This window comes from Artibeus jamaicensis, unplaced genomic scaffold, assembly GCF_021234435.1.
Source record: "Artibeus jamaicensis isolate MK-2021 breed Jamaican fruit bat unplaced genomic scaffold, CSHL_Jam_final contig_233, whole genome shotgun sequence".
NCBI lineage: Eukaryota > Metazoa > Chordata > Mammalia > Chiroptera > Phyllostomidae > Artibeus > Artibeus jamaicensis.
The window spans coordinates 6,410,803-6,435,715 of record NW_026521486.1 but is presented as its reverse complement, the minus strand read 5'-3'; the positions used below and the strand labels follow the sequence as shown (position 1 = coordinate 6,435,715).

Below are 24,913 nucleotides of genomic sequence, written 5' to 3'. Positions count from 1 at the left end.
AGCACGAGGGCGCGCGCGGCCCGCCCACTGCAGTCCACGCCCTCTGCGCACAACGCCCCCTCGCGGGAGCGCTGGGCCACCGCAGCCGCGCCGGCCCTCTGAGCAGGGGACGGGGCGGGGGCGCCGCGCACGCGCACGGGTCGGCGGCGCGCGCCGAGCGGGGGGCACCGCACGGGTGCAGGCACGATGGAAGGGGGTGCGTACGGAGCGGGCAAAGCCGGGGGCGCCTTCGACCCCCACACCCTGGTCCGGCAGCCGCACACTATCCTGCGCGTCGTGTCCTGGGTAAGGATGTCTGGGTTACCCGCCCAGGCCGGGGAAGGGTGGAGACGCGGGCAAGGGCGGCGGCGCGTCAGGAGGGACCCCGACCCCATCGGACCCTGAGCAGAGCCGCGGCAGCCGAAGGGGAGCCGTCCTGCGGGGTGCAGGTACCGCCCCTCCCCCTTTCCTGGGCCCCGAGGGCGGGGGTCTCGACCCTCGCGGTGACGCCCCCTGCTCCTCCCGGGGTCCTTACGTCCCGTTGCCCGCAGTTCGCGCACTTCCCTCCCCCTCGTCGCCGTGACCTCCAAGCCGCGGCCCTGCAGCTCGCGGCTCGGGTTGCGCGCAGCCGCCCGGGTGGACCGGCGACCGTGGAGACGGAGCCCGGGTTTCAGGTGGCCTTTTTTGGGGGGTGGATCAGGGCGTGGAACATCTTGCGGGGGTGCACGCCGCGCCTGCGGTGGACGTTGAAGAGGAGAGGACGGAGAACCCGGTTTTTATGCTTAGTCGGGACGGTGTGGAGAGATGCGTCTGAAGCCAGATACCTGGCGTCCGCCCGGGAACTGCCTCTCCTTCGCAGCGTGACCTTGGGCTGGAAACCACCCAAAAAATGCTCTCGGGAAACTAGGATTTAAATTCCGAGGTGGGAGCGTCACCTTCTCTTTCCTGCCTCAGTTTCCTGATTTGTAGAGAGGTGGGAGGAGCCCCCTTGAGGCCTCTTTGAGCTCTGATTATTTCATGAATCTGTGACAGCGCCCCCCCCCCCCATACACCTGAATCCCTGTGGGGGTTGGGAGACCCGGGAAAAGGTCCCCTCTCCACAGTGAAAAACATAAAGGCCTGTCCCGGGCCTCCAGCCCGGTCGGGGGCAGAATATCCTAGTGCAGAGGGCTGAGTGGGGTCCCTCTGCAGACCTGGGGGAAGGGTTTGGTGGCCACGGCAGCTCCCCAGGGAAAGAAGGCCTGCTGTTGCCTGAGGAGGCGGTGCCTGGGGCTCCCGAGGGTCGGCTGGCCATGGCCCAGACACCCTGGCTAGCAGGTCTGGCTACCGCAGGCCTGGGGCCACTTCCTGGGTGCCCAGACCAGAAGATCTTGTATTGGGGATGGTGGCCAGGGGCACTGTTGGTGACGGCTACACTTAAAGCCAGCTGAGGCCTCCGGGTGCTCAAACTCCCTCATTCCCTGGGTTCTCAGGGCCATATTAGGGTTTGCTGGAGCTACTGTGCGTGTGTGTTTATGTGTCTAAAACCATTCAAACCTGCTGGTGGCACAAGAAGGGTGCCCACCGTTCGGGGAGTTGTTTGAGCACAGGAAAGCCCTATTCTGTTAGTCTTTGGGCTCCTAGTGCTGGCACAAGGCCTGGCACCCCCAGCACATCCATGACGGTTGGTGGCACTGAATTCCTTCCCCTGTGCCAGCCTCCAGCTCCCCAGAGACCCAATAGGCCCTTGGCAGAGGTAGAGTTCTGGGCACCACCTGGCCAATCAGTTGGAACGGCTGTGTGCATTGCTCCCCTTTGCTGGCTTCTGGGCCACTGGCCTGGGAGGACGAAGCCACTGGCTTTATGAGGGGGTGTGGGCAGTTTGGCGCTTGGGTCACTTCTGCCTGTGATGGCTTCATTTAACAAAGCTTTGCTGAGTCTGATGGGCCCCGAGGGAAGGCAGCATGAGTCACGCGAAGCCCTCAGCCCCACTGCAGAGCAAGCCGGGCGCCCCAGGCAGGAGGGTGAGAGCCAGCAGAGGGGTTTCCTGCCTGCCCTGGGGCAAGGAGAGACCCCACGGGGCAAGTGTGATGTCAGTCTGGGCCTGGAAGGATGAGGAGGGTTTACATGTGTGCACTTCGGGGTGCGGGGAAGCCCGTCCTCGCAGGAGGAGGAGGAAGTAACTTTGCCTGAGTGCCCACTGCGGGCAGGGGCACTGTCCCTGCCACCCAGCCAGTTCTCCCAATAGCCTGTGCCACACTTGCAGAAACTGAGGCTCAGAGAAGTCCACGGCGACTGAGCATGTGCATGGCAGGCAGAGAAATTGCACCCAGGTCTTCCTGCCCCCACAGCCTCCCATCCCTGATACCTTTAAAATACAGGGGTTTGTCCTGGCCGGTGTGGCTCAGTTGGTTGCGCATCATCCCACACACCAAAAGATTGCAGGTTCAATTCCTGGTCAGGACACATGCCTAGCTTGTGGGTTCCATCCCTGGTCTGGGTGCACACAGAAGGCAGCCAGTTGATGTTTCTCTCTCACATCGATGTTTCTGTACCTCTTTCTCCCTCCCTTCCCCCTTCTCTAAGAAGTAAATACATAAGTAAGATATAGGAGGTTTTTTTCCTATCATAAAAGTAATGATACCTGTCAGTTATTGGAAATGTAAAAAGCACTTGACACGGTTGTGTAACAACACAAATGTACCTAATGTCACCATGTCACTGAACTGTGCACTGGACATGGTGAAGGTGGCCAATTTTGTTATGTGTATTTTACCACCAAAAAAATTGGAAAAAAATTATGCGAGATCCTGCCACCAGGGGAGGGCTGCTGCCTCCTTGCCGTCTTTCTCCGAAATAAGGGGTGTGCTGAGACGTTTGAACACGTTGGGACGCGCCCCCCTGACCCTGCAGCTGCCTCGGCACACTGGGTGGGGGCCGGCCAGCTGGCCGTGAGCTTCGCCTTCATGTGGAGCCCGAATGCCCGCACCAGGGCGACCCATTCGTCCTGGTGCGGGGGCGCTTTCCCAGCTTCAGCACCTAGTGCCACGTCCTGGGGGCCCCCGGTCTCAGACAGAGCCCACCGGGCAGTCTCTCTGTCTAGGGCTCCTGTGCAGCCCAGCCCCCTTCCTTGGCCCCCGGGTGGGGGCAACAATGTCTGTGCAATGGGCCCCTAAGTTTGTAAAATTTATTTAAAAAATCTTTTTCTGTTCTTTTTCTGGAAGAGGGTCCCCACACCACGTAAGCTCCAGGGCCTCACCAACCCTGGGCCCGTCCTGGAACCTCAGCCCCTTGAGCCCCCAGGTCCTGCTGGGGTAGAAGCAGATTCTAGGACCCCCTTGTCTAGGACCCCTCTTGACTGAGGCTTCCTCAGCTCCCCTCTGCCTCTGCGTGTCCCCCACAACATACACACACCCCTACACCTGTCGGGGTAATTAATTATTCACAGCGAGAATTGAGGAATTGACCACGCTGGTTAAAGGTGGCGAACGCTCTGGCAAATTCTGCTCTGGGTAGGGAGGGGATGGCCGAGTGGGGACAGTGTCCAGAGCTGCTGCCTCTGACCCAGGGGGGGTGGGGCTGTGCTGGCGGGGGGCCAGGAGACCGCCCCAGGTGCCGCTGTGCAGGAGGAGGCCCAGACTGGGTCAGAGGTGCCGCTGCTCCAGGGCCGCAGCCTGTACCGCCTCCTTTCTTATGCCAGGGCCGAGGGGGGAAGGGCGTCCCAAAGAGCACGGATTTCATATAAGGGACCACCTCACACTTAGAATTTATAGTCTCAACTTCTAGAGGGTTGAAATGACCTATGGGGGTAAGAAAGCATTGGTGCTGACAGATGAGAGGGCTTTTCTAATTCATGCTCTGTTTTGACAAAATAAAAAATAAAAGGTTTGAAACTGCCACTTTCAGGGTTGGTCTCTTAAAGGGCACTGGCTGTGACACCCAGGGTTCTGTAAGGGGGGTGTGTCATACCCTCAGAAGGCAGGTCAGGCACAGGGCGGAGGGGACGCGTCTCCTGGCCCAGGGCTCTGCTGTCAGAGGTCAGAGCCACTGTGTGAACCTGGCCTGCAGGGTCCCCACTCAGCGTGCTCCCTGGGGCACCGGGCGGTGGCTTGGGGTCCTGGGAGTCTTTACACCTTCTTTTTTTATCAGCCCTTAAATCATCCCAAGTGAGCTCGAAGTACAAACGGTGACTTCACTTTGCAAACAGCAGTTCCACGATGAGACCCCTTGTTCCTGCTCCCAACCAGATGCCTTGTCCTCTTGCCTGAAAAGGTGACAGAAGGGGTCCAGGTGGAGGCAGGGCCTCTGGCCTTGGTTCATTCACTCCACCAGTGCCGTGGCCCTGTCAGTGCCAGCCTGTGTGTCCCACCGGAGACGTCTCAGTCCAATGAGAACAGCACAGAGTTGACAAGCACCAGCCAGGAGGCTTGGGACGCTACAGGGAGCTCCAGTGGGGTGTAGCTGCCTCTGCAGGCTGGAGGCCTGGAGGGCTTCCAGGGGGAGGTGACTCCTGAGCTGATTCTGATAAAGACTTAGGGAGGGGCATTTTAGGTGGAAGGAACAGAATGTACACGAGGTCCGAGTGGGTTTTGGAAATGATATTTCTTAGGGGCCCCAGGTATATAAGCGGAAGTGACAAGTCAAAAGGCCAGAGGGGCAGGCAGGGGTGGACAGGACAGGAAGGGCCTCAGGTGACAGACAGACAAGGCGGACTTCACCTGAGGCCCATGGGAGCCACACAGCGGGGTTTCAGCTGAGAGGAGGTGTGTTTCGACAGCTCCCTGTGGCTGCCGTGCAGAAACGTGGCTTGGAGATGGCTCTGGGGCGGGTGTCCTGGCAGGAAATGCGTGTCCTTATCCAGCCTGTCCTCTCCCAGCTCCAGTCACGCCCCCGACCCTCACTCTGACAGCGAGGTCCATGAGGACAGGTGTGGACCTGGGGTAGGGGTGAAACTTGTGGAAGAGAACCTCTGAAAGGCCTGCCACACACTCACTCCTCCTGGGCACGGGGCGTCCTGGGCAGAGTGGGCTCCGTGGCCCCCCCTTGAGGCAAGAAGCTGAGGCCCAGAGACGTTAACTTAACGGGTTGCTGCTGGGACCACAGCCCACCCTGACTTTGAGGGCAGCCCGCTTCCTGCTGCAGGGAGTCCAGGGCCGAAGCTGTTGGGCAGAGTCCGGAGAGAGGGGCGGGGGGAGGAGGGACGGGAGAAGGCAGGGCGGATGGCAGGGCTGGCGAGGGGGCTGCACTCGGCACCCAGGGGAGAGCCAGCTGTCTGCCCCGGGGAAGAAGAGGCAAGGCAGGGCGCTGGGAAGTGCGTGGGGCCACCGTCTGCGCCACTCGGACCCTGAGTGGCAGCTGACTTGAGCAAGATGCCCTGCTCTCAGATGGGGCCTGTTTGCCCACCTGTCAGACTGGAAAGGGGACGTCCGGACGGGGCTGGCGGTTCCCAGCCTTTCCACACTCAAAAGACCCACTCTCGCCCCTGGAGGATTGTGGGCTGGGAAACACTGGACTGGCTGGTCTTGAAAGAGGTGGTGTCAGGAGCCCAGTCCCCCACCCCCTAGTGCTCAGTGGGGCCCCAGGCCTGTGTATATGAGCAGAGCCCGTGGAGCCCAGCAGGGTGGCCGTGCCCGGGTTTCCCAGGTATCCTCCCTCCAGGTGTGGCTTCTGCTCAGCTCCCCTCTGCGGGGGAGGAGAAGGTGGGGGAAGGAGGACTTCCAGGAAGGGACAGCTGTCTCACTGGGACAGCTCCAGGCTCTGAGACCCAGACTGTTTAGGACTGTCCGGGAGCCCCAACAACCCGGGGCTCCTCAGGTAACTCGGGGGGAGCAAGAGGGCGTGGCCTGTGCCCCCGGGTCTTCAGCGCCCTCTGAGCGTTCCTAATCGTAGATTGCCCTGGAACCTGGCCTTCCACTCCCCCCCCACCCTGCTTCTGGGCAGCTCTCTCTTGGGGGTGGGGTGTCCTTTCCCCCTTGCCCTGCCTTTGCTGGGCCTGGAGGGGGACAGGGCGCTCCGCCAGCGTCGAATCTCAGGCCAGCCCAGGATCTGCCGCTCCCTCTGGCAGGCCAGCCCCAGGTCACTGTCCCTCTCGCTCCTCGACGTTTAGACTTGTACCTGCTCTCTCCAGCACCACCCGCCCTCACCGTCCTTCCCGGTCATCGCAGTGTCCGCCAGCCCGCTGCGATCGGCCGGCCCCCTCCCACGTCCTTGCCCTCCTCTGCCTTTCCTGATTCCAGCGGTCCTTGGGCCTGGGACCTCGGGACCAGCGGCCCTCCTGCTGTGCACCCTCAGGCGCAGGTGGTCCTCCCCGTCACTGGACCCCGCCCTCCCAGCTGCTCACGGACTCAGACCCAGCAGCCTGCCGTCTCCCTCTCCACCTCTCTCTCCTCCACCTCTCTCTCCTCCACCTCGGTTTCGCCCTCCCCTCTCTGGCTCTTTCCATCACCTTACAACGGCTTATTTCCATCCTCTTGCCCCTTCCTGTCCCCTCCACCCCCCACCAGAAGCTCTGTCTGCGGTCCGCATCTCTAGGGCTTCCCCTTCAGTTTTCTCTCACATACGCCTCCCTGGACTTTCTCCCCAGCTCTCCCTGGTCCGTGACCTTCATGTTGCCAAATCCCATGGCTGATTGTTGTTCATGGATCCCTTAGCGCATCTGGCAGGCACTGAGGGGTGTATGTGTGCTCCCCTCGGACCCCGCGGCCGCAGGACAGACACCCTGGGGTCTTCTGTGTGTGTGCGCACGTATGCGCAGTGAGCGCGTGCTGGGCGCCTGCTCTCCAGCGAGGGGGCTGTGGTGGAGAATGCAGTTACAATGTGGAGGTGAACCCAAGACAGAGTGAGGGAACGTGCCCTCCCTTCAGGGGTGAGGGGGTGACCATGGAGTTGAGGGGGTGGGGCCAGCTGGGGAAGAAGGGCGAGGGAGTTCCAGGCCATGGAAAGGCTGAGAGGTGAGGGAGCGCAGGGAGAGGCTGTCCTGGGCTGAGTGTGTGATATCACTGTTGCGTCCCCAGGGTTGGGCCGAGCCTGGCATCTCTACGTGTGGGTGGACCACGCTGTGAAGTGCACTGCTCCGCCCTCCTCCTCCAACCTGCCATCCCATGCAAGCTTCCCACCCGCCTTACAGGCCCAACTCAAATATCACCTCCCCCTTGAAGCCTTCCAGGACTCCTCCACGCTCATTTTGTCCTCCCCTTTCCGCTTTGCTCTGCGCTGCTGGCTGTAAGAACTCTCACAGTGGATGGCCTTTCCCCAGTGTCTGTCTCCTCTTCTAGAATGTTCACAGAGGCAGAGACGCAGGGAGCAGTGGCAGCCATGCGGGAGCTGGCGGGGCTGAGGCAGGCACTGGGGTGCGGAGGGGCAGACGGCACTGGGTGGTTTACTCTGCCCCCCTTACCAGCTGAGGGGGCTGAGAGCCTCAGCTTCCTAACCTGTAAGAGGGGGGCACCCTGAGGTCCTTCCTGGGAAGGACTCAGCCATGCTCGGTTGACCCTCTCCCAGGGGTCAACCACAGCCCACCTGCTCCCCACCTGGATGTAGATTATGAGGTGGGCATCCAGATAATTCTGCCACCCAGCGTGACCCTGGCCTCTCTCTGGGTCTCAGGTCTCCCTCTTTTTAATGAGGCTACTGGCCCCCTTGTTACACAGCCAAGGAGGCTGAGATGGGGACAGTGTGAAGAGAAGGGGGAGCCTTCAGGTCACCCAAGCCGAGTCTCAGCCCTTTGGGGACAGGGGGCTGCTCGCCAGGCCCCGCCCAGCGGAGCCCATTCCCCACCCCCACCACCGAGAACCCGAGGGGACAGCTTGTGGGAAGATTACGGCTTAATCCCCAGTAGGTCACACCCAAGGCTGCAGAAAGTGGTGCCCGGGCAGGGGAGGAGCGAGCGAAGGGACCCTGGGGCGCCCCGCCCACCCTGTGGCTCTGCACGGGGCCCTTCAGGAAGCAAGTGGCTGCCCAGTGCCCATCACGCGCCTCTGCCGTGGCTTCAGCCGTTTTCCTCACATGACCTCGGGGGAGACAGGGCCCCATTCCCATGGAGGGGGGCCCTCGGCAGCCTGACTCATCCCTTAGAAGCCTGAGGCTCCCTTCTTCAGTCCGTGCTGCCCTGGAGCCCTGGAGGCAGGGTGCAGGACTCCAGCAGGGCCCTGGCAGGCAGGCAGGTTCAGCTGGACTCAGCAGCCCCCTGGTTACGGACCGAGTGGGCTCCCCGTGGCCACAGGTGTACGAGTGGGGCACAGCCAGGGATGCTGCGGGGAGAACGTACCTTCTGCCCGACCTCGCTCCACCCACCAGGCTTACCGTTCGCCTGCCTCATGGCCTTTCCTGGCTCTGGGGATGTATACCCAACAAGTGAACCAATAAGTAGCAAATATATATATATTGATATTATCAAGAAAATACATTGAGTTATTGGCAAATATTATAGATCTGGGAGCCTGGTCTGGAGGGCTTCTCTGAGGAGGGGTTGTGCCCTGGGATTAGGATGTTGAGAAGGGACCAGCGGGGGCCAGCCAGGAAGATCTGGGGACTCCAGGTGTCCCAGGCCAAGGGAACGGCCTGGGAGCCGGACGAGAAGAGAATGGCAGGAGAGGAGTCTGAGCCCCGAGTGGGGTGGGCAGTTTCACCTGGGGGCGGGGGCGGGTAGGTGGGATGGAGCGGGAGTGGGTGACTTGGTCTGACGTAGGCCTAAAGAGAGTCTTCCAACTGCCGTAAAGGGGACAGTGAGAGGGGCAGGAGCCGACACAGAGACTGGGTAGCTTCTGTTGTTGCCTAGCAAGAGGTGATGCTGGCAGGGACCAGCGTAGGGACATGGAGTGATCCAGGAGTTCCCCGGGGGTGGATGAAGCAGTAGGCCTGACTGCCACATCGGGTGGGGTTTGAGGGTGAGCCCCACCTGGGGTCTGAGCAGGTCACTGGGAGGCTGGGAGAGGTTGGAGGTGTGGCCGGGAACCCAAATGGGGGAATTGCAGAGCCTGCCCGCGGGACTGGTGAGAGCTGGGGTTGGTGAGCTGGAGCAGGCTGGCAGGGGGCCAGAGGAGCGGCTGTCCTGGGTCAGGGAGGCAATGACGCCGCCTGGAAGCTGGCGCAGCTGGGACTGTGAGGTGGAGAGCCAGTGTGCGGACCCACCGAGTGCCTGGGGGGTTTTCCTCCCGGCCGCTTGGACAGGCGAGATGGATGGGCCTCTGCAGCTTATCTGGGCAAGCTCAGCCTGTGCCGACGTTGAAAGCCAGGCTTCTGGGAAGTGCCCGGTGAACAGTGGGGGCCTCCGGCCCCGCCCCACCCCACCCCCCAACACTGGCAGGGCCCAGCTTGCCCCAGAGCCCGGGTTAGGTCAGTGGCCCCCCGTGCAGCCTGCCAGCTCTGTGGGGTGTGGAGTAAGGTGGGCCTGGCCCCTCCCACACTGTGGGGTGGTGACACTGCATGGGGACAGCGGGCGTCCCTCCTGGGTCTCGTGCTGATCCTAGGGTTTGAGGTCTGGAATCCGCTCCTTTGGAGGCTTGGCTCCCACTCAGGGATGGGGCTGAGGGGCAGGCCTGGGCAGAGGGCCTGGCACCCTGCTTACTTGCTGCGGCTTCCTGAGCCCAGCCTCCCTTTCTGTGAAATGGGCTAATTAAGCCCACTTTGTGGGGGTGTTTTTAGGTTCATTTTATATTTAGAGGGTTCGGTGGGGATTAAAGGAGATGATTTTTGTCAGGCGCACCCATGGGTGCAAGGCCCCTGTGGAGGCTGTGGGCTGTCTCAGGGTGTCATGGAGGTGACAGGCCAGTCAATGAGTCTCAAGCAGGAATGTGTGCGGGTCAGGGTTGGGGAGCGTGACTGGAAAGGAGGGCATCCCAGAAGGTGGCAGGGAGTCGGAGTCACCACCTACCGACAGGGTTTTGAAGGGCGAGAAGGAGTTCGCTCCTATTCGAAAGATGAGAAACCTGGGGAAGGGCATTTGGGGAGGTGGGACCAGAGGCTGCAAAATCATCAAGCAGTGCCCACCCCACCCCCTGGGGTGGCTGGGGGCCGGGGGGCCGGGCTGGGCCTGGCAGTTCTCTGCTTCTGTTCCTAGCTGAATCCAGGAGTGCCAGATCCTGAAATTTGAAGATCGTGAAATTTCTTCCAGTTTGTTTTTCTGCGTTTAGCACAGCTCTGCTCCGAGTGCCATCTGGAATCCATTTTTAAAAAGGTCCAGGATTGGTGGCTTATAAAGATGGCAAAAAAAAGGTGCCTTGGCCCATTTGCCTTGGTAGGTTTTTTTGGTTGTTTGGTTTTTTTTAGCATTTGTCTGTAGCAGGAAGGGAGGAGATTCTTCGTCCTGTGCTTGCAGGGACCAGTGGCCTCTCCGGGTGTCCCCAGGCCGCCCTCCCTCCCTCCTCTCCCGCCGCTGCAGACCTGTCTTGGTCAGCACAGACCCGGGTGGAGCGCGGTCCCCAGGCCTCCCCTGCGCAGCATGGAATTTCATTCCAGCTGAATTTCCAGTTCGCCGCTGGCTGCTGTGCGGGCTCCTTGCTGTCCCTGCAGGTCTGGAAATCCGGCCTAGCAAGACGTCCCAGAGGCCCGAGAGCACCGGCTTGGATTTAGAGACGCCGGTTTGAGACTGGATTCACCCTGACCAGCCGTGTGCCCTGGGCAGGCTCCCAGATGCAGCTGTAAAATGAGCTGTAAAATGAGAATAAGGACGTGGACCCGACCGCGTGGAGTTAATTAAGGGTCCCGTAGTGGGTCCTGAGGGAATCCCCCTTTGTCTTGTGCCTTGGGCTGGAAGTGGCTGAGGAACAGAGACTGAGGCCCATGCCAGCTCCTGGGGCGCCCCCTCCCACACAGGGTGGGGGGGTGGCTGCTGAAGGCCAACATTAAACTGGGGCCTAAGCCCCTGGGAGGGGAGTTTGGGAGACCGCCAGGGGCAGATGGTGTGTCCTTGGCGACATTTCCTCCCTTCTCCGAGCCTCGGTTTCTCTGTCCACAGACCATCGGACCTGGTGCGGGTGAGGCTGCCTGTGCTGGCCCAGCCCTGCAGCCCACGGGTGAGCTGACATGCACACCTGATTGTCAGCCCCTCCCCAACCTGCTGGGCGTTGTCGCCTCACTCCCCACAGCAGACCTGTCAGCTGGTGCCAGCGACTCTACCTTCAAATACATCCCACACCCCATGGCTTCCCACCTTCATTCACCACTGCCCACTCCGGCCCGGCCCCTCCCGCTCCCCTGGCGCTGCTCCCACCTTCGCCCCTGCAGTCTGTTGGCTCCATCGCAGCAGCCGGGGTGATTCTTTCCAAACCTCAGCCTGAAGTGGCTCCTCAATTCACCCTCGTCCTCCAGGCGCAGGGGCCAGCCCCTGGCCACCTCAGCTAGTTCACCTCGCTGGATGTGCCCCTGCTGCACTGGCCTCCCCAGCCGCTCGTGCCCCAGGGCCTTTGCACTTGTGGTTACTTCTCAAGCTACTTGGTCTTCTGCTCAAAGGTTAAGTCATCGGAGCCCCTCCCCCCGAGTTGCCTCCCTGTCTCCTCTTGCCTTGCTTAGTGCCTTCTCGGGGCACTTGTCAGGACTTATCTTCATATTTGTCAGCTACTCTCTGTCCCCCTTGGTGAGGACAGGGACCTCGCTGCCTCCTTCACCTCTCACCCAGAGCCTGGCACACACCAGGTGCTCGGGAAACACTGGGGAGTGAATGAACGACTTGGGACAAGCCCTAATTCTCTGGCCCCCAAGATGAGACCTCCCAGGCCCTGGACTCAGGGTGTCCTGTGGGCACAGAGCAGTCGGGGCGGACAGTGCGTGCCCAGCAGCGGGGCCACCCGGCAGCTCACTGCACCCCCATGGAACTTACACAGGAAAGTTTTTTACAGCTCAGATCCTGTTGCGTGGAAACCATTAGTGACAAGGGCCTGGGGCGTGAGGAGCTGGGGGAGCAGGTCGTTGGTGGGAAGTGTAGGGAGGTGAGGCCTTGACGCCCCTGCCCACCCCACCGCCCCCGCCAAGCTTGAATTGTATCCAGAAGGCAGTGGGGAGCTGCTGAAGTGACTTCGGTGCTGTAGGAGAAGTGCGTCCCCAATCCACAGAGCCAGATCTTGTCACTCCCTCACTCCGTGACTTCTCACTGCGTGCTCCCTACCCTCTTGGGGACACAGGGTCTCCAGCACTTTCCTCCAGGTCTCTCCAAGGACTCCCTGCTCCGGTCCCCCAAGGGGACCCTGTCTTAACGGTTCCTTCTCTGCTGTCCCCAGAGGGACTTCCTCGGGCTTGCTTCCCCTCCCACCTCCTCTGCCTGCTTTTGAAAGGGGCCCACCCTTGTCCCCACCTCTGGCAGCGAACCTCAGGGAGTGCCTGCCGGGAAGTGCTGTCAGGACTCCCTGTCTGTCCCCTCCTGTGCCCCTGAGCTCCAGACCTGTGTCCCACTGCCTGACCCCGCAGGTCTCAGGAAATGCCACTCCTTCTCCAGGACCCAGAGTCAGCTCAGGCAGGGGAAGAAGGGGACAGGGCCGAGTGTCAGGAGACCTGGGTTCAAGTTCAACCTGGACTGCTAAGAACAGTGTCACCTCCTTCTGAACCTCGGTTTTCACTCTGTGAGTGAGAGGCAGCATAAACCACCCTCTCGGGCGCCTGCGCAGAAGGACAGAGAACCTGGGCTGGGCGGCACTGTGAGCCAGGCAGCTGCCGGGTCTGGAGGATGGGGTTTTCGGGCCTCCCGAGTCGGAACTGGCCCACGTGTGGCCAAGCCGGATGCAGCTCCACAATTCTTCCTTTCTCTTAATTGCAGAAGAATTCACGTAACGTACACTAAACCACTTTAAAGTGTGCGGTTAGTGGCATTTAGTGTGTTTACAGTGTTGTGTATGCACCACCTCTCTCCACTTGTCACCCCGTAAAATACCCTGGACCCACTGAGTAACCCCGCCCACCTCCCCTCCCACCCCTGGGAACCCCGAGTCTGCTCTCCGTGTCTATTACAGATGTAGTGCGGGAAGGACATCACCTAACGGGGACTCGCTGTGTCTGGCTTCTTTCACTGTTTCCCCTAGTTTTAGGGTTCACCTGTGTGTGGCGCGTATCGGAACTGGGGTCCTTGTGGCTGAATAGGGTTCTGCCATGTGGCTGCGCTGTCACCTGCTTCTCCGTCCACCCCCCGGACTTCGGGTCGGATCCTTCCGAACACAGAGCGACAGACCAGGGGTCCCTTGCACTCCTGTGGGAAAGACTTTTGAGTCGATTCTCCCATTAAATGTAGATTTATTTGCTGTATATATTACTAATATATCTAATGCATTGTAAAACCCGTGTAAAATGGAGAGATCTTAAAAAGATGGATGAAGAAGATAAGACTGCTTCTCGTATTTCCCCCGTGCCTGCCCCGAGTCACTAGCCATCCTAGGTGTCAGCCGACTGTGAAAATGTGTCTGGCTTATATTGAAATTACAGTCTTTTGTAGAACAATTGAGAAGAGGAAAATGGATGATGAAGGTCCCCTCCCGCAGAGGACCCGCCTTCGTGCACGTGTGTCCGTGGGGCGGGCCCTCCTCATCCTCACGCAGTTCCAGGGCAGGCAAGAGGCAGGAGGAAAAATCTGGGACCTTAGATTCCCAGGCCCCTGGGTGTGAAGCCCGCTCTGCCACCGACCAGTTGTGTGACATCAACTGATCCCTGCCCCTTAACCACCTCACCTGCAAAATGCTAATGATGCTGGTTTTGTATTAGTTAGCTATTGCCCCGTAACAAATCACCCCCAAATGGACCCGCTCCAAACAACACACACTTGTTGTCCCACAGTTCCTGTGGTCAGAGTCTGCACAGCTGGGTGCCACTGCCTCAGGGTCTATCACAGGCTGCAGTGGTGGTGGCAGCCAGGGCTCTGGGCTCATCTGACAGCTGAGGGTGGACCCATTTTCAAGGTCACTTACTTGGTGCTGGCAGGACTCGCTTCTCTGGGCTGTGGAAGGCAGCCGCTTCCATCGCAGTGAGCAGGCGAGACGGGCCACGAGCCAGAGTCTCTAGCTCCCTCGCAGGAGTGGCTCACCGTCACTTTTCCATGTTCTGCAGCAAACCACTAGGTCCAGCCCGCAGTTGGTGCATGGATGGCAGGAGGTAGGGGCGGGGCTGTCATAGCCGGCTGCCTGCCGAACCGATGTGGTCGTGGGTTAACGGAGGCACCACATGTGCCTCACTGAGGTGCAGGGTGGTGCCTGTTATTTTTTCATGCATCACTCAGGGCCTAAACAACAGGGAAGGGTGGGGCCTGAGCCCCCATGACAGCCCACGGCTCTGTGGAGGGAAGGGGTACATGAGAAGGGGGTGGGGCTCAGCAGGTCCACGGCCCAAGAGGGCACGAGACCACTGGTTCTGGGAGGCAGCTGCAGTCTGAGAGCAGCCTTGGTGTCGGGGCCCAGGGAGACCTCTCAGGATGGGGCTGGTGGGGGCAGGCCACATCTACAGTGGGTGAGTCCTTGGTGCCTGGGCTACAGATGCAAGCGATTGGCCCTACTCTGTGTGACCCCAAGCAAGTTGCCCTCCCTCTCTGGGCCTCCCCTCTGAAATACCTGCTAGTTGGGGAGAGGTGTTGGGATGCCCCCTCGCCCCAATGTGGGGCTCACACTGGGTGGGGCCGGCCTGGGTCTCAGGCCTCCCCCACCCTCACCCCTCTCAGGTGTTCTCCATCGTGGTGTTCGGCTCCATCGTGAACGAGGGCTACCTCAACACCCCGTCGGAGGGCGAGGAGTTCTGCATCTACAACCGCAACCCCAACGCCTGCAGCTACGGCGTGGCCGTGGGCGTGCTGGCCTTCCTCACCTGCCTGCTCTACCTGGCCCTGGACGTGTACTTCCCGCAGATCAGCAGCGTGAAGGACCGCAAGAAAGCCGTCCTGTCAGACATCGGGGTCTCGGGTGAGTTCCCAGCCCCGGTCCCGTTAATCCTCACGCACGCCCACGAGGCAGGTGAAGGGGCAGGCTCGGGGTCACATGGCTGGCCGCAGGGAAGGGTGGGACCAATGCCGGCCTGCACCCCCGGAGCAGCCTCAGCAGCACAGCGGGGAGGGGAGCGCAGCGCCCTGGGGAGCCGTCTCCACTCTCAGTGGCCACCTCCCTGGTGGCCCCCAGGAGTCAAATCCTGGCAGTGGGGACCTTGCTGTTGCTGCTTTCCGAAGTGGCCTTGGGCCAGGTACCCCGACCTCCGTCCCACGAGTGCAGAGAATCTGATTGGCAGAGGCTGAGGTTAGGAGTGGGATTCAGCCTCACTAGCCAAAGGCTGTGCTGTCCGGCCTGTGGCAGGGACCTCCCCCATTTCCAGGCCTGAGACTCTCAGGATGGGCCCGGCAGCAAGGTCTCGGGTCCCTTAAACTTGAAGGAACTAGAACAAAATCAGTAGTTCTCACGCCGTGTCCCGCAGAGTCCCAGGGTTTGCCAGCAGTGCCTCTGCAGGGGCCGAGCTCCAGACACCCCACCTCTGGGCACATGCGTGCGCCTCCCGAGCAGCTTCGGTCCTCCTGGGCAGACCCTGGGTGCCTCAGAAGGCCTCGCTGCCCTGGGGCTCTCACTGCTGCTCTCCCCCACCCTGGGCCCTCACGGGGCCTCTCACTGCCCTTGGGGACTTGGGGGGTTGCAAACACTTGACAGGTCAAGGCTTAGGCCCACGGGTTTTGAGCTACACACCTGTTGTCCTAGCCCCTCACCTTCCCCTGGCCCAGTTCTCCGGGAGGCTACAGTCTGGGAGCGAGGGGGCATCGGGGCGCTCCTCCCAGAAAGCTGCAGGCCTCGGGTGGACAGTCAGGGATGGCTGAGAAATCCGTGTTTGGCTGCGGTGAGAGAAACTCGGGCCTCGGCCGACTGACTCTCTCTGTCTCTCCCACCCGCCCTCCCTGCCCTGGGCCCTCCTGGACCGTGGTCGGCTCCTGTGCTTCGTCGCTGTCCGGTTGTGCGTTGGACTGGCCTCTCTGCCCTCGCTCACCTTCCCCGTGCTCTTGAACCTCTGCCGGTCCTCGGTTCCCCCATTTCCTCCCACTTGCCCCCTGCCCCGCGCATGGACCATTCTGCCCGACCCTGACGGACACCCCAGCCTTCTGGGCCTTCCTCTGGTTTGTGGGCTTCTGCTACCTGGCCAACCAGTGGCAGGTCTCCAAGCCCAAGGACAACCCACTGAACGAAGGGACAGACGCGGCCCGGGCTGCCATCGCCTTCTCCTTCTTCTCCATCTTCACGTGGGTGAGTACACGACCTGCCAGCGGGCCCCGGGGTGGGGCCTCCCAGCGCCACCGGAACCTCCGCTCTGCTTCTGTCCTGGATGCCCACGGCAGGGCTGGCCCCGCCCGAGGAAGGCTGTTGCCATTGCCAGAGAAGACAGTCACGCGGTGACAACGGACTCTTGCTTTGAGGCAGAGCACCTGCCATGGTAGCTGGGCAGGGTGTTTACTGTCCCCTGTGACAGGGATTTATCCTTGGTGAGGAAGCTGAGGGCTACACAGCAAGATGAGGCTTGGAGAGTTTGAGGCTGGGAAGGAGCCCGGGCCCAGGAGTCGGGGGCCCCGGGCCACACCTCGAGGCTGCCCACATTCCGCGGGGCTCCGAGCCTCTGTCTCCCTGTCTGTCACGCCCGAGACTGGATCTGGGGAAGGCGTCACAAACCTAGCTGCCCACCTGGCAGGCAAGACGGGAGGAGGCGTGGGCAGGCCAGGTGGCATGTCCATCCTGTCCTAAACGGGCACCCTGTCCTCGGTCCCTGGTCAGAAGCAGGAATGGGGACCCACAGAGGCCAGGGCTTCTGTTTGCCAGAGAAGCCAGAAAGCTGAATTTCTGTGTGAAACCCGATCTCGATGTGTTAGCAAGGTATGGAAGTTAGAACACATCTGTCGTGTGGGGCAGGGAGAGCCTGTCTCTGCAACGGGGCGGCAGAGTTCGGCTCCCGTGGGCTCTGAACCCAGGTCCTGAGCACCTGCCAGGGTGACAGCAAGGCTGCCCGTGGAATTGGGGTCCAGGCCACCTCGATTTATTTCTTCTGCCCCATCTCCCTCCTGCAGATATCTGGGGTCCCATCCGCTGTCACCCCAGGGCTCTAGCCCCTCCGCACGCAGCCCCCCTCCTGCATCCTTGGCCTAGCCTTCTTCAAGGAGCCGCCCTGTGCCCGCACCCTCTGGGCAGGCAGGCCCTGGGGCAGCCGCTGTCTCTCTCTGAGGGCCCCTGGATGGCTCGTGAGGCCTCTCACCCCAGTACAATATTGGGAGCTGGGGTTGGAAGAGGAGACCTGTGGCTCAGGCCCCAGTGGGCCAGCCTCAGTCACTGCAGATCTCTGTGTTCTCAAGGCTGGGAGGGAAAACCGGGTGGCCCCAGGGTATCTCAGACCGGAGAAGACACCCTGGAAGTGGGGACCGTCCAGCCCTCCCGGGAGCAGCAAGCCCAGAGATGGGGCTGGGGCTCTCACAGAGCCAAGCGGGTCATTGCACATCAGGGCTCTCAGGGCCAGGTGATGGCATCCCCGCGGTCCGCTGAAGCCTGCCCCCTGCTGGCCCCGCTTCCTTTCCCAGCCCTCCCAGCAGGCCTCACCCCTGCTCTCTCCTGGCAGAGCCTGACCGCAGCCCTGGCCGTGCGGAGATTCAAGGACCTTACCTTCCAGGAGGAGTACAACACGCTGTTTCCCACCACGGCACAGCCGTAGTTGGCCCACCCGGCTTATGGAGGCTGCTCACCCTGTGTCCTGCCCCATGGCAAGGGCGGGGGCGCAGCCTACTGCCTGCACCGGCCCTGATGCCAGGGTGCCCAGGGCAGGGAAGCCTGGCTTGAGAGGCCAGTTAAAACGTGCCACTTATTCATTGCCTCCTTTGTTTATTCTCCATTGTTCATTTATTGAGTAAACATTTATTGAGCAGCTGTTTTGTGCCTAATGATGAATCAGATGGGGTCCCTGGCCCAGGAGCCCATAGGCTGGGGAGAGGAGACAGACAAACCGAAATCTTCTTGAAGGGACCACCATGGGCCATTAGAAGGTTAGAGGTGGCTCCCTATGTGGGCTGCCAGGGTGTTGAGCTGTGGATGCAGTGTGAGAGCCTGTCGCATGCCTGTGGCACGAAGGCTGATCTTACAGCCCCAGTGGTTGCTGGCTGCCAAGGGGGGCCTGGCTGAGGACAGCGGAGGACTCCTGGCCTGACTCTGCTCTCGTGTGCTCTGGAGCCCTGGGCAAACCCCTGCACCTCTCTGAGCCTCAGTCCGATTCCCTGGGCTGAGGAGTGATGACAGACCAAGCTCTCAGGGCTGTTGTGTGGATAAAAAAAGGCTGGCACGGAGATGCTCAATAAATGTAGGCTCTTCTGTTGCATTTGTTCACTCATTTATTCACTCCTTCATTCATACATTCATTTATTCATTCACTCACTCATTCATTCGCTCTTTCACTTATTCACTCATTCATTTATTCACACATTCACTTATTCACACATTCATTTGTTCAGTCAATCTGCCCCAAGAGCCAGGGACACTTCCACAGTCTCGACTTCAGGGTGATTCTTATGTGGCGAGTCCTTGTTCTTCCAAAGGGCTTTGGCCTCCAGTCCTTGGGCCCTCAGCTCCTGGGCAGGAACCCACCCATTCCCCGCCCGCCACCCGCAGCTGTTGAGGAGGTAATAAAGCACAAGCAGGCTCCGGAGCAGGGCACACAGAGTGAGCTTCCTGACACTGGAGGCGGACAAGTGCAGGCTGCTTCTGGTAAGGTGGAGAGGCTCAAGAGAGGGTACTTGATCTGATGGAGCAGGGCCAGGTCGACCACCAGGTTCCTGGACTCTCAGCAGAACTCGCAGCCTCCCCTCTGTACCCCAGTCCAGCTAGGGCCCATATCCCTTCTTTGCTCCGGTCTGTGGCTCCTTGAACTGAATGGCCAGGGAGGCCATGACTCGGTGCAGCCAGAGGAGTGCCCACAGAGGTAGCTCTGGGCGTCTGAGTCAGAGGCCTCTCCCTGAAAGGACCCACGGAGGCCCCCTGCTATAGCCCTCGGTCTCTGTGCAGGGAACCGGCCCGGGCAGTGGCACCAGGGAGCTCGGGGAGCCGCATCTGCAGACGTTTTTCTCAGATTCATTCATTCATTCATTCATTCATTCATTCATTCATTCCCCATGTGCTCTTGTGGGCTTGCTGATGGCTCCGGGTTCCAAAGACTGCTACCCCAGGGGGCTTTTCCCCTCCTGCTTCTCCAGGCGAAGCAGCCAGGCAGCCAGGGCAGCCAGGGCAGCAGCCCCTGGCAGCCAGGACCCCACAGCAACATAGAAAACACAAGAGGGCCCCGCCTGGTCTCCTTAGCCCACTCCCTTAGGCCCACCTTCCCTGGGCCCTGACACTTGGCTTCACACAGCCCCTTCCCAGAAAGGGCTGCCCTTCCCAGCTTTCTCCAGTGACACAAATCGAAAGTGAACGCCTAGTCACTGGGCTTCTAGAACTTTCTGGACTTAAACACCAAGCACATGCCTCTGACCTGATGACCCTTTGGGGTTCCTGGTCGATTTGGTCCCTGTCAGGGGCCTGATCAGAGGGAAGGAGGTGGGGAAGGCCCCGGCCCGGGAAGGTCTGGGGTTAGGTCTGTGTTCTGGAGCCAGTTCTGCCTGGAGGCCTCCCTTGTCCAGGCCGCCATCCTCCCAGCCCAAAAACAGGGGCGTGGGGGGCATTAGCATGTTTCTGTCACATTACCTGGCCTGGAAAGATCCTCTGGAGGGGCTTTCAGTGTAAACCTGTGAACTGCCTTCATAGTGACAGATTTAACGTACTCTCTAGCTTGATGTGGTTAATGTCCTTGTCCTTAATAACAGTATTATTGCTTTTACTGAAAAATAATTTCCCACCTATGCATGTATGCTGTAGACAAGCTTTTCCAAGCAGAAAAAAAAGGGCTTCAGAGGTCAGTTAAGGTTGATGGATGTGGCGTGTGGCCTCCTGCAGGGGACCCCAGTGTGTGTTAAATGGTCGAAGCTCTGACAAGTCCTGCGGTCCTGAGACTTGTCTCACTCCGTTTAACTCAGTTTCCCAAACTTGTCAGACCAACTTGTCTCAGTTAGAATTAGATTCAGTAGCAAATGACAGAAATTGCAAAAAGTGTCAACAGCTGAGAAGACAGTCCAAGGCTGGCATAGGGCCCAGAAGTCTTCAGTGACCCAGGCCTCTTTCATCCCTACGATTTGGTTCCCGGACCTCATGGTCCATCGTGGCAACCAGAGCTCCAGCTATCACACCTGTGTTCCAGGCATCATGTCAAAGGGCGAACAAAGAACTTGGGGTGATCCGTCGGCCAGAACTCAGTCATATGGCTGCACCTAGCTGCAAGAGAGACAGAGCAATTTTAGGAGATGGCGACAGTTCTGTCCCACCAAGAAACCTTTTTTCTCCATTCTGCAATGCTTCTGAGAACAGTTTGAAAAGGGAGTTGTAGGCTTTTGAGTCATTTTAACACTGCACAGTGCAGACTAGAATTTCTGGTGGCTCCGAGTGACCTCTGGGATGAGGGGGCACGGGGCCGGCGACTTGGGAAGTCCATTCTGGCTGGACGATGCCGTTCTGGGCCTCTCAAGGGCTGGCCGCAAGGACCAGCTCCCTTCCCATCAGTCAGGTTCGGTTGTCTTTGGTGCTTTGAAGATATTTAACTCTCTATTGTCGGTGTCCAGTGGACTAACCACCACTAACCCAATGCTCTCGTCTGTCTCTCTTCTAACCACCCCTCCCTCCTGTCCTCGTCCCCTCCGGCCCTCGTCCCCAGGCAGGCCAGGCCGTGCTGGCCTTCCAGCGGTACCAGATTGGCGCCGACTCGGCCCTCTTCTCCCAGGACTACATGGACCCCAGCCAGGACTCCAGCATGCCTTATGCCCCCTACGTGGAGCCCAGCGCCGGGCCAGACCCCGCTGGCATGGGTGGCACCTACCAGCAGCCAGCCAACTCTTTTGACACCGAGCCCCAGGGCTACCAGTCGCAGGGCTACTGAGCCACAGTGACCGCCTCCTCCACTCCCCTCCCCACCCCCACCCCTGCCTGCCCCTGCCCCTGCCCCATCTGGCCCCCACCCTCCTTCCACACCCTGCCCCTTGCTCCCTCCCAGGCTGCCCTACCCAGCACCTCATCAGCCTCCCAATTGTTCCACTGAGTCCAGGGCAGCTCGGGATTGGAGGGGGCAGCAAGGTGTTGGGGGGGGGGTGTCTACATTTGTGTGTAAGTGTGTTCAGTGGGTGCCTGGGGTGTTTGCATTCATTCATTGTCATCGAGCATTCACTGAGCACCTACTGTGTGTTCAGCCTGTGCTTGGCATGGGTGTGGAAGAGAAATGGTTTCTGGGAAGACGGAGACGAGACGTGGAGGAGGCCCTGTTGGTGCCAGAGGTAGGAACAGAGGGAAGGACAGACCGAGGTGATGCTGGGAAGGTGTGGCCTCAGGATAAGTGTGAACATCTGCCACCCTGGGCGCTGTTACCTGCTGGGAGTGACACAACAGCCCTGCTAGCTGTGTTGGAGCTGTTTCCATTCTATGGCTATGGAAACTGAGGCCTGGACAAGTCACGGTCACTTGTCCAGGGTCACTCAGGCAGCCAGCAGTGGAGGTGGGGCCAAGCCCAGGCTGCCTGCAGAGCTCCTGCTGTCCCCTGTCTCCTCCAGCCAGGGCCTCCACTGCTCAGTGCTCCCAGGACTCTGGGAGGCCTTGGGGACCTCAGCCTGTGAGACACCCTGATTCTGCTGCAAGCTAGGGGCCCATTCGGCCCATCGGGTCAGTCCTGCCTGCAGGCCCTCTGCCCACATCCCCCCAGCCCCTCCCAGGGTGGGAGTTCCCCTGCATGCCACACTGTGCTGTATGTGTCCCTCTGGGAGCTCGGCACCCAATTTGTGGCCTCCCAAAGGACTGGCCGCTGTCCCTGCCCCTAGGAGAGGCTCACTAAGACCCTGCCCAGGGCTAGGTGATAAGGTAGCCCATAGGGGGAGCAGCTGGCCCTACGTCCCAGTGGATGAGTGGCAGGGCTGGGCTGGCTGCCTGTGTTTCTTGGCCCCAACCACCCAGCAGGTGTCCTGATTCCCTGCTCGTGTGACCTACCAGGAAGCAGCTGCTCTGGGACACTGTCTCATCTTCCCCTCCTCTGGGGTCAGCCAGCGGCCTAGGGGCTTTAGAAGCCAAGGGAATGGAAAGCCCTTCCCCAAGGCCCACCGACCGAGGGGCTGGTCTCCCTGTGGGAGGCTGGGTGGAGAGGACAAGGACTCGGACTCTGCAGGGCCAGCCGGAGGGCTGTTGCCGTGGTACAGACCACCCCAAGGCAAGCAGCGAGAGCCCCTGGTGTATGGTAGGCTCGGAGAGGCCACAGGCTATGGAGGAGAGGGTAGCAGGGGTCCTCAAGGTGCAGGGGAGGTTGGGCTATTGCACATGGTGGGCTCTTCATTGAGCCTTAAGGGACAAAGAGGCCTTAAACAGTGGGAAGAGGTGTAGGAAGACCTGGGGCTCAGGGCCCAGGGCAAGGGGACTGCGGGGTGGCAGGGTGCTGGGTATTCCCTCCCGAGCACCCCATGCCCCCACAAAACCCCTGAGAGGCAGGTGATATGCAGCAGGGATGGGGCGCTGTGCAGGGCCCAGGAGCTGGCAGTCTGTCAGAGATGAGTGCTCAGTGCACAGCTGGACCAGGGGTGCACGGCGGACTGAGGCTCCCCAGGAGGGGGCCGAGGATGGTAGCAGTCCGCACAGCAGTGAGGGGAGGAGGAGGAGCTTCGTAGGCAGAGGAGCATCACTGTCCCCACTTAACAGAAAGGGACACAGGCTCAGAGAGTCTGCATTAGCAGTAGGGCATGGAACCAAACTCAGGTCTGTTCAAGTGCTCCGGGGAGGGGCCCCAGGGAGGGGAGTGGACCCCCAAGTGCCAAGCAACAGCTGGGTGTTGCTGGCTGCCATTTTGCACATCTCGGGGCGGGTTCTCCCCAGCCCCAGGGCGGTCCAAGTGGTGGTTTCCACTGGGCTGTACCAGACCAGAGGTTGGCAGAGCAGGTGAGGGGTGGGTGGGTGTGGGTGTGTTCCTGGCAGAAGTTCAGTGTCTGCGCAGGAGGCTGTGAGAAGCGCTTCCCCTCCCTCACTCCTCACCTAAAACCTCCCCTGCTGACAGACACTAGGAGACCCTGGGGGGACGCCGGCTGCTCTGCTCCAGCACCAGCCAGTTCTGATGGTGCTGGGCTGGAGGACGGGGCACAGTTAAGCTGCACCCAGTCCCTGGGTGTTTACTGCAGACTCTCCCTGCCACCCCAGACTGGGAAGTTTACTCGCTCCGGGCCAATAGTCGGAGTTGCTGAACCAGCTCACTCCGCATTCCTCACTCATCCTGGGGGACCACCCAGACATCTCACTGTCAGGCAGAGGCCGGCCCGTGGTGGGACTGAGAAGCAGGGCAAGTGAGGTCGGAGGGCAGGGACGAGACCCAAGGCCCCTGACGCCCTCCTGGGAAATTGGTGGGAAGCCCTGCTGTGTCTGTCGGCTGAGGTCACCCTAGAGGGCCCAAGCTGAAAACCTGTGCTCTTGGGCCAACGGAATCCCCTTGTCCCTCCCTGCTGTCCACCCTGCCGCCTCTCTCTTGCTTGTGAGCCTTTCCTTGGAGAAGGGCCCCCCAGCATCCTGACCTTGTCAGAGTCTGGGTCTTCTCCCATCAAGCACAAGAGACAACTCAGGAAAACTGAGTTTCACGTAAGTTTTGAGCTGCAGGAACCCTTAGAGACGGAAGAGTCTGGGCCAGGGAGACAGTGACTCGTCCAAAGTCAAGCAGACAGAGGTTCAGGATCCAGGTCTCCTGTCCCTGAGTTGAATCATCCTCCGTAGTCACAGGCCTCCTGCCTGGGGGTGGCACTAGGTCTGCCCTGGGTGTAGCAGTTGAGGGACTAATTCCTGAGAAATTGGCATTTGCTCCCCCTCCAATCTTCCCTGGTCATTCTTGATCTTCAAAGACTCTTTTGGGGTCCCAGGCTTCCCCCATGTAACCAAGAGCCCCCAGTTGTTACCCATGGGGCCCCCCAACCTTGGCCCAAGATCCCTTCTGATTCTCTAAGGAGCACGAAGGGGGAGCATCCCTCCCAAGAGTTTGTGGGAGGATGGGCTGGTCCAGCTGCCTCCCAGTGCTGCCCTTGATGTGACACTCCCCGTCCTCGGGTGCCCACAGCCCTCGTCTGGGTGCCCCGGCCCCTCCCGCAGCGTTACTGCCTGTGTATAGTATAAATATATATATTTTCTATATATAAGATGTATAATATAAGGCTCCTCAAATATATCTCTGTGTGCGTGTGTGTGGTGAATGGTGGTCCCCATCCTGGGCCCCTACTCTGGACTCCCCCCACCACCTGGTTAAGTATCTCAAGAGTGAATCCAATTGCCTGTGGCAACCCCCTTTATGACATCGTCCTTTTGTGGTAAACCAAGTGAAGGTGGTGACTTCTGGTGACAGTAATAAAGTGAAGACTCCAAACCCACCAGCAGATTGCAGCGCGTGATGGTGTTTTTGTTCTTTGAGAGTGTGGCTTGGGATCACTGATCCCCCATCTCCACCGACCTGGGAGGTGCTTTGTTTAGTAAAATGTAAAATCGTTTCCATTAAAGCCAGTGGCCACGACCCCAACTGTACGTGTGTGCACAGACAGGCATACACCATGCATACACACACATCACCATTCCCTATTCTGGTCCCTTCCCCAACCTCTGGAGCCACCGAGATTAGGAGCCTCACCTCATTCCTTCCAGACCATTCCTGTGCTTCTGCGTGTGCATGTTTGCAGGGCACTTTTTAAAGTTAGTGGTCCCCAGTGGGCACGATATTTATCCAGACCCTAAAAAGTGCCAGTCACTGTGCTGGGCCCCAGGAGTTCAACACTGAGCAAGGCAGACAGCCCTGCCCTTGCAGGGACATTTCTAGCAGGGAAGATGGAGGCGAGCCCACGTGCAAGCCGAAACGTAAATCGTGCTAAGTGCGGAGAGAGTGCCAGTAGATGCGGAGCATACCTGGGCATGGATGC

At 60.0% G+C, this 24,913-nt stretch overlaps 1 protein-coding gene across 2 annotated transcripts; it reads left to right on the top strand.

Moving 5' to 3' along the window:
• Positions 1-118: 118 nt before the first annotated feature.
• SYNGR1 (synaptogyrin 1) lies at positions 119-24,381 on the top strand. Of its 2 annotated transcripts, none has more exons than XM_037160226.2 (4): positions 119-285; positions 14,585-14,822; positions 15,991-16,136; positions 20,659-24,381. In XM_037160226.2, exons 1-4 carry the CDS (start codon positions 187-189, stop codon positions 20,878-20,880), a joined length of 705 nt encoding a protein of 234 aa, XP_037016121.1. In that variant the 5' UTR covers positions 119-186; the 3' UTR covers positions 20,881-24,381. The 2 variants fall into 2 exon arrangements, with proteins under 2 accessions (XP_037016121.1, XP_037016122.1); XM_037160227.2 differs by lacking the exon at positions 20,659-24,381 and adding an exon at positions 17,491-18,240 and having other exon boundaries at positions 122-285.
• The last annotated feature ends 532 nt before the right edge of the window (positions 24,382-24,913 follow it).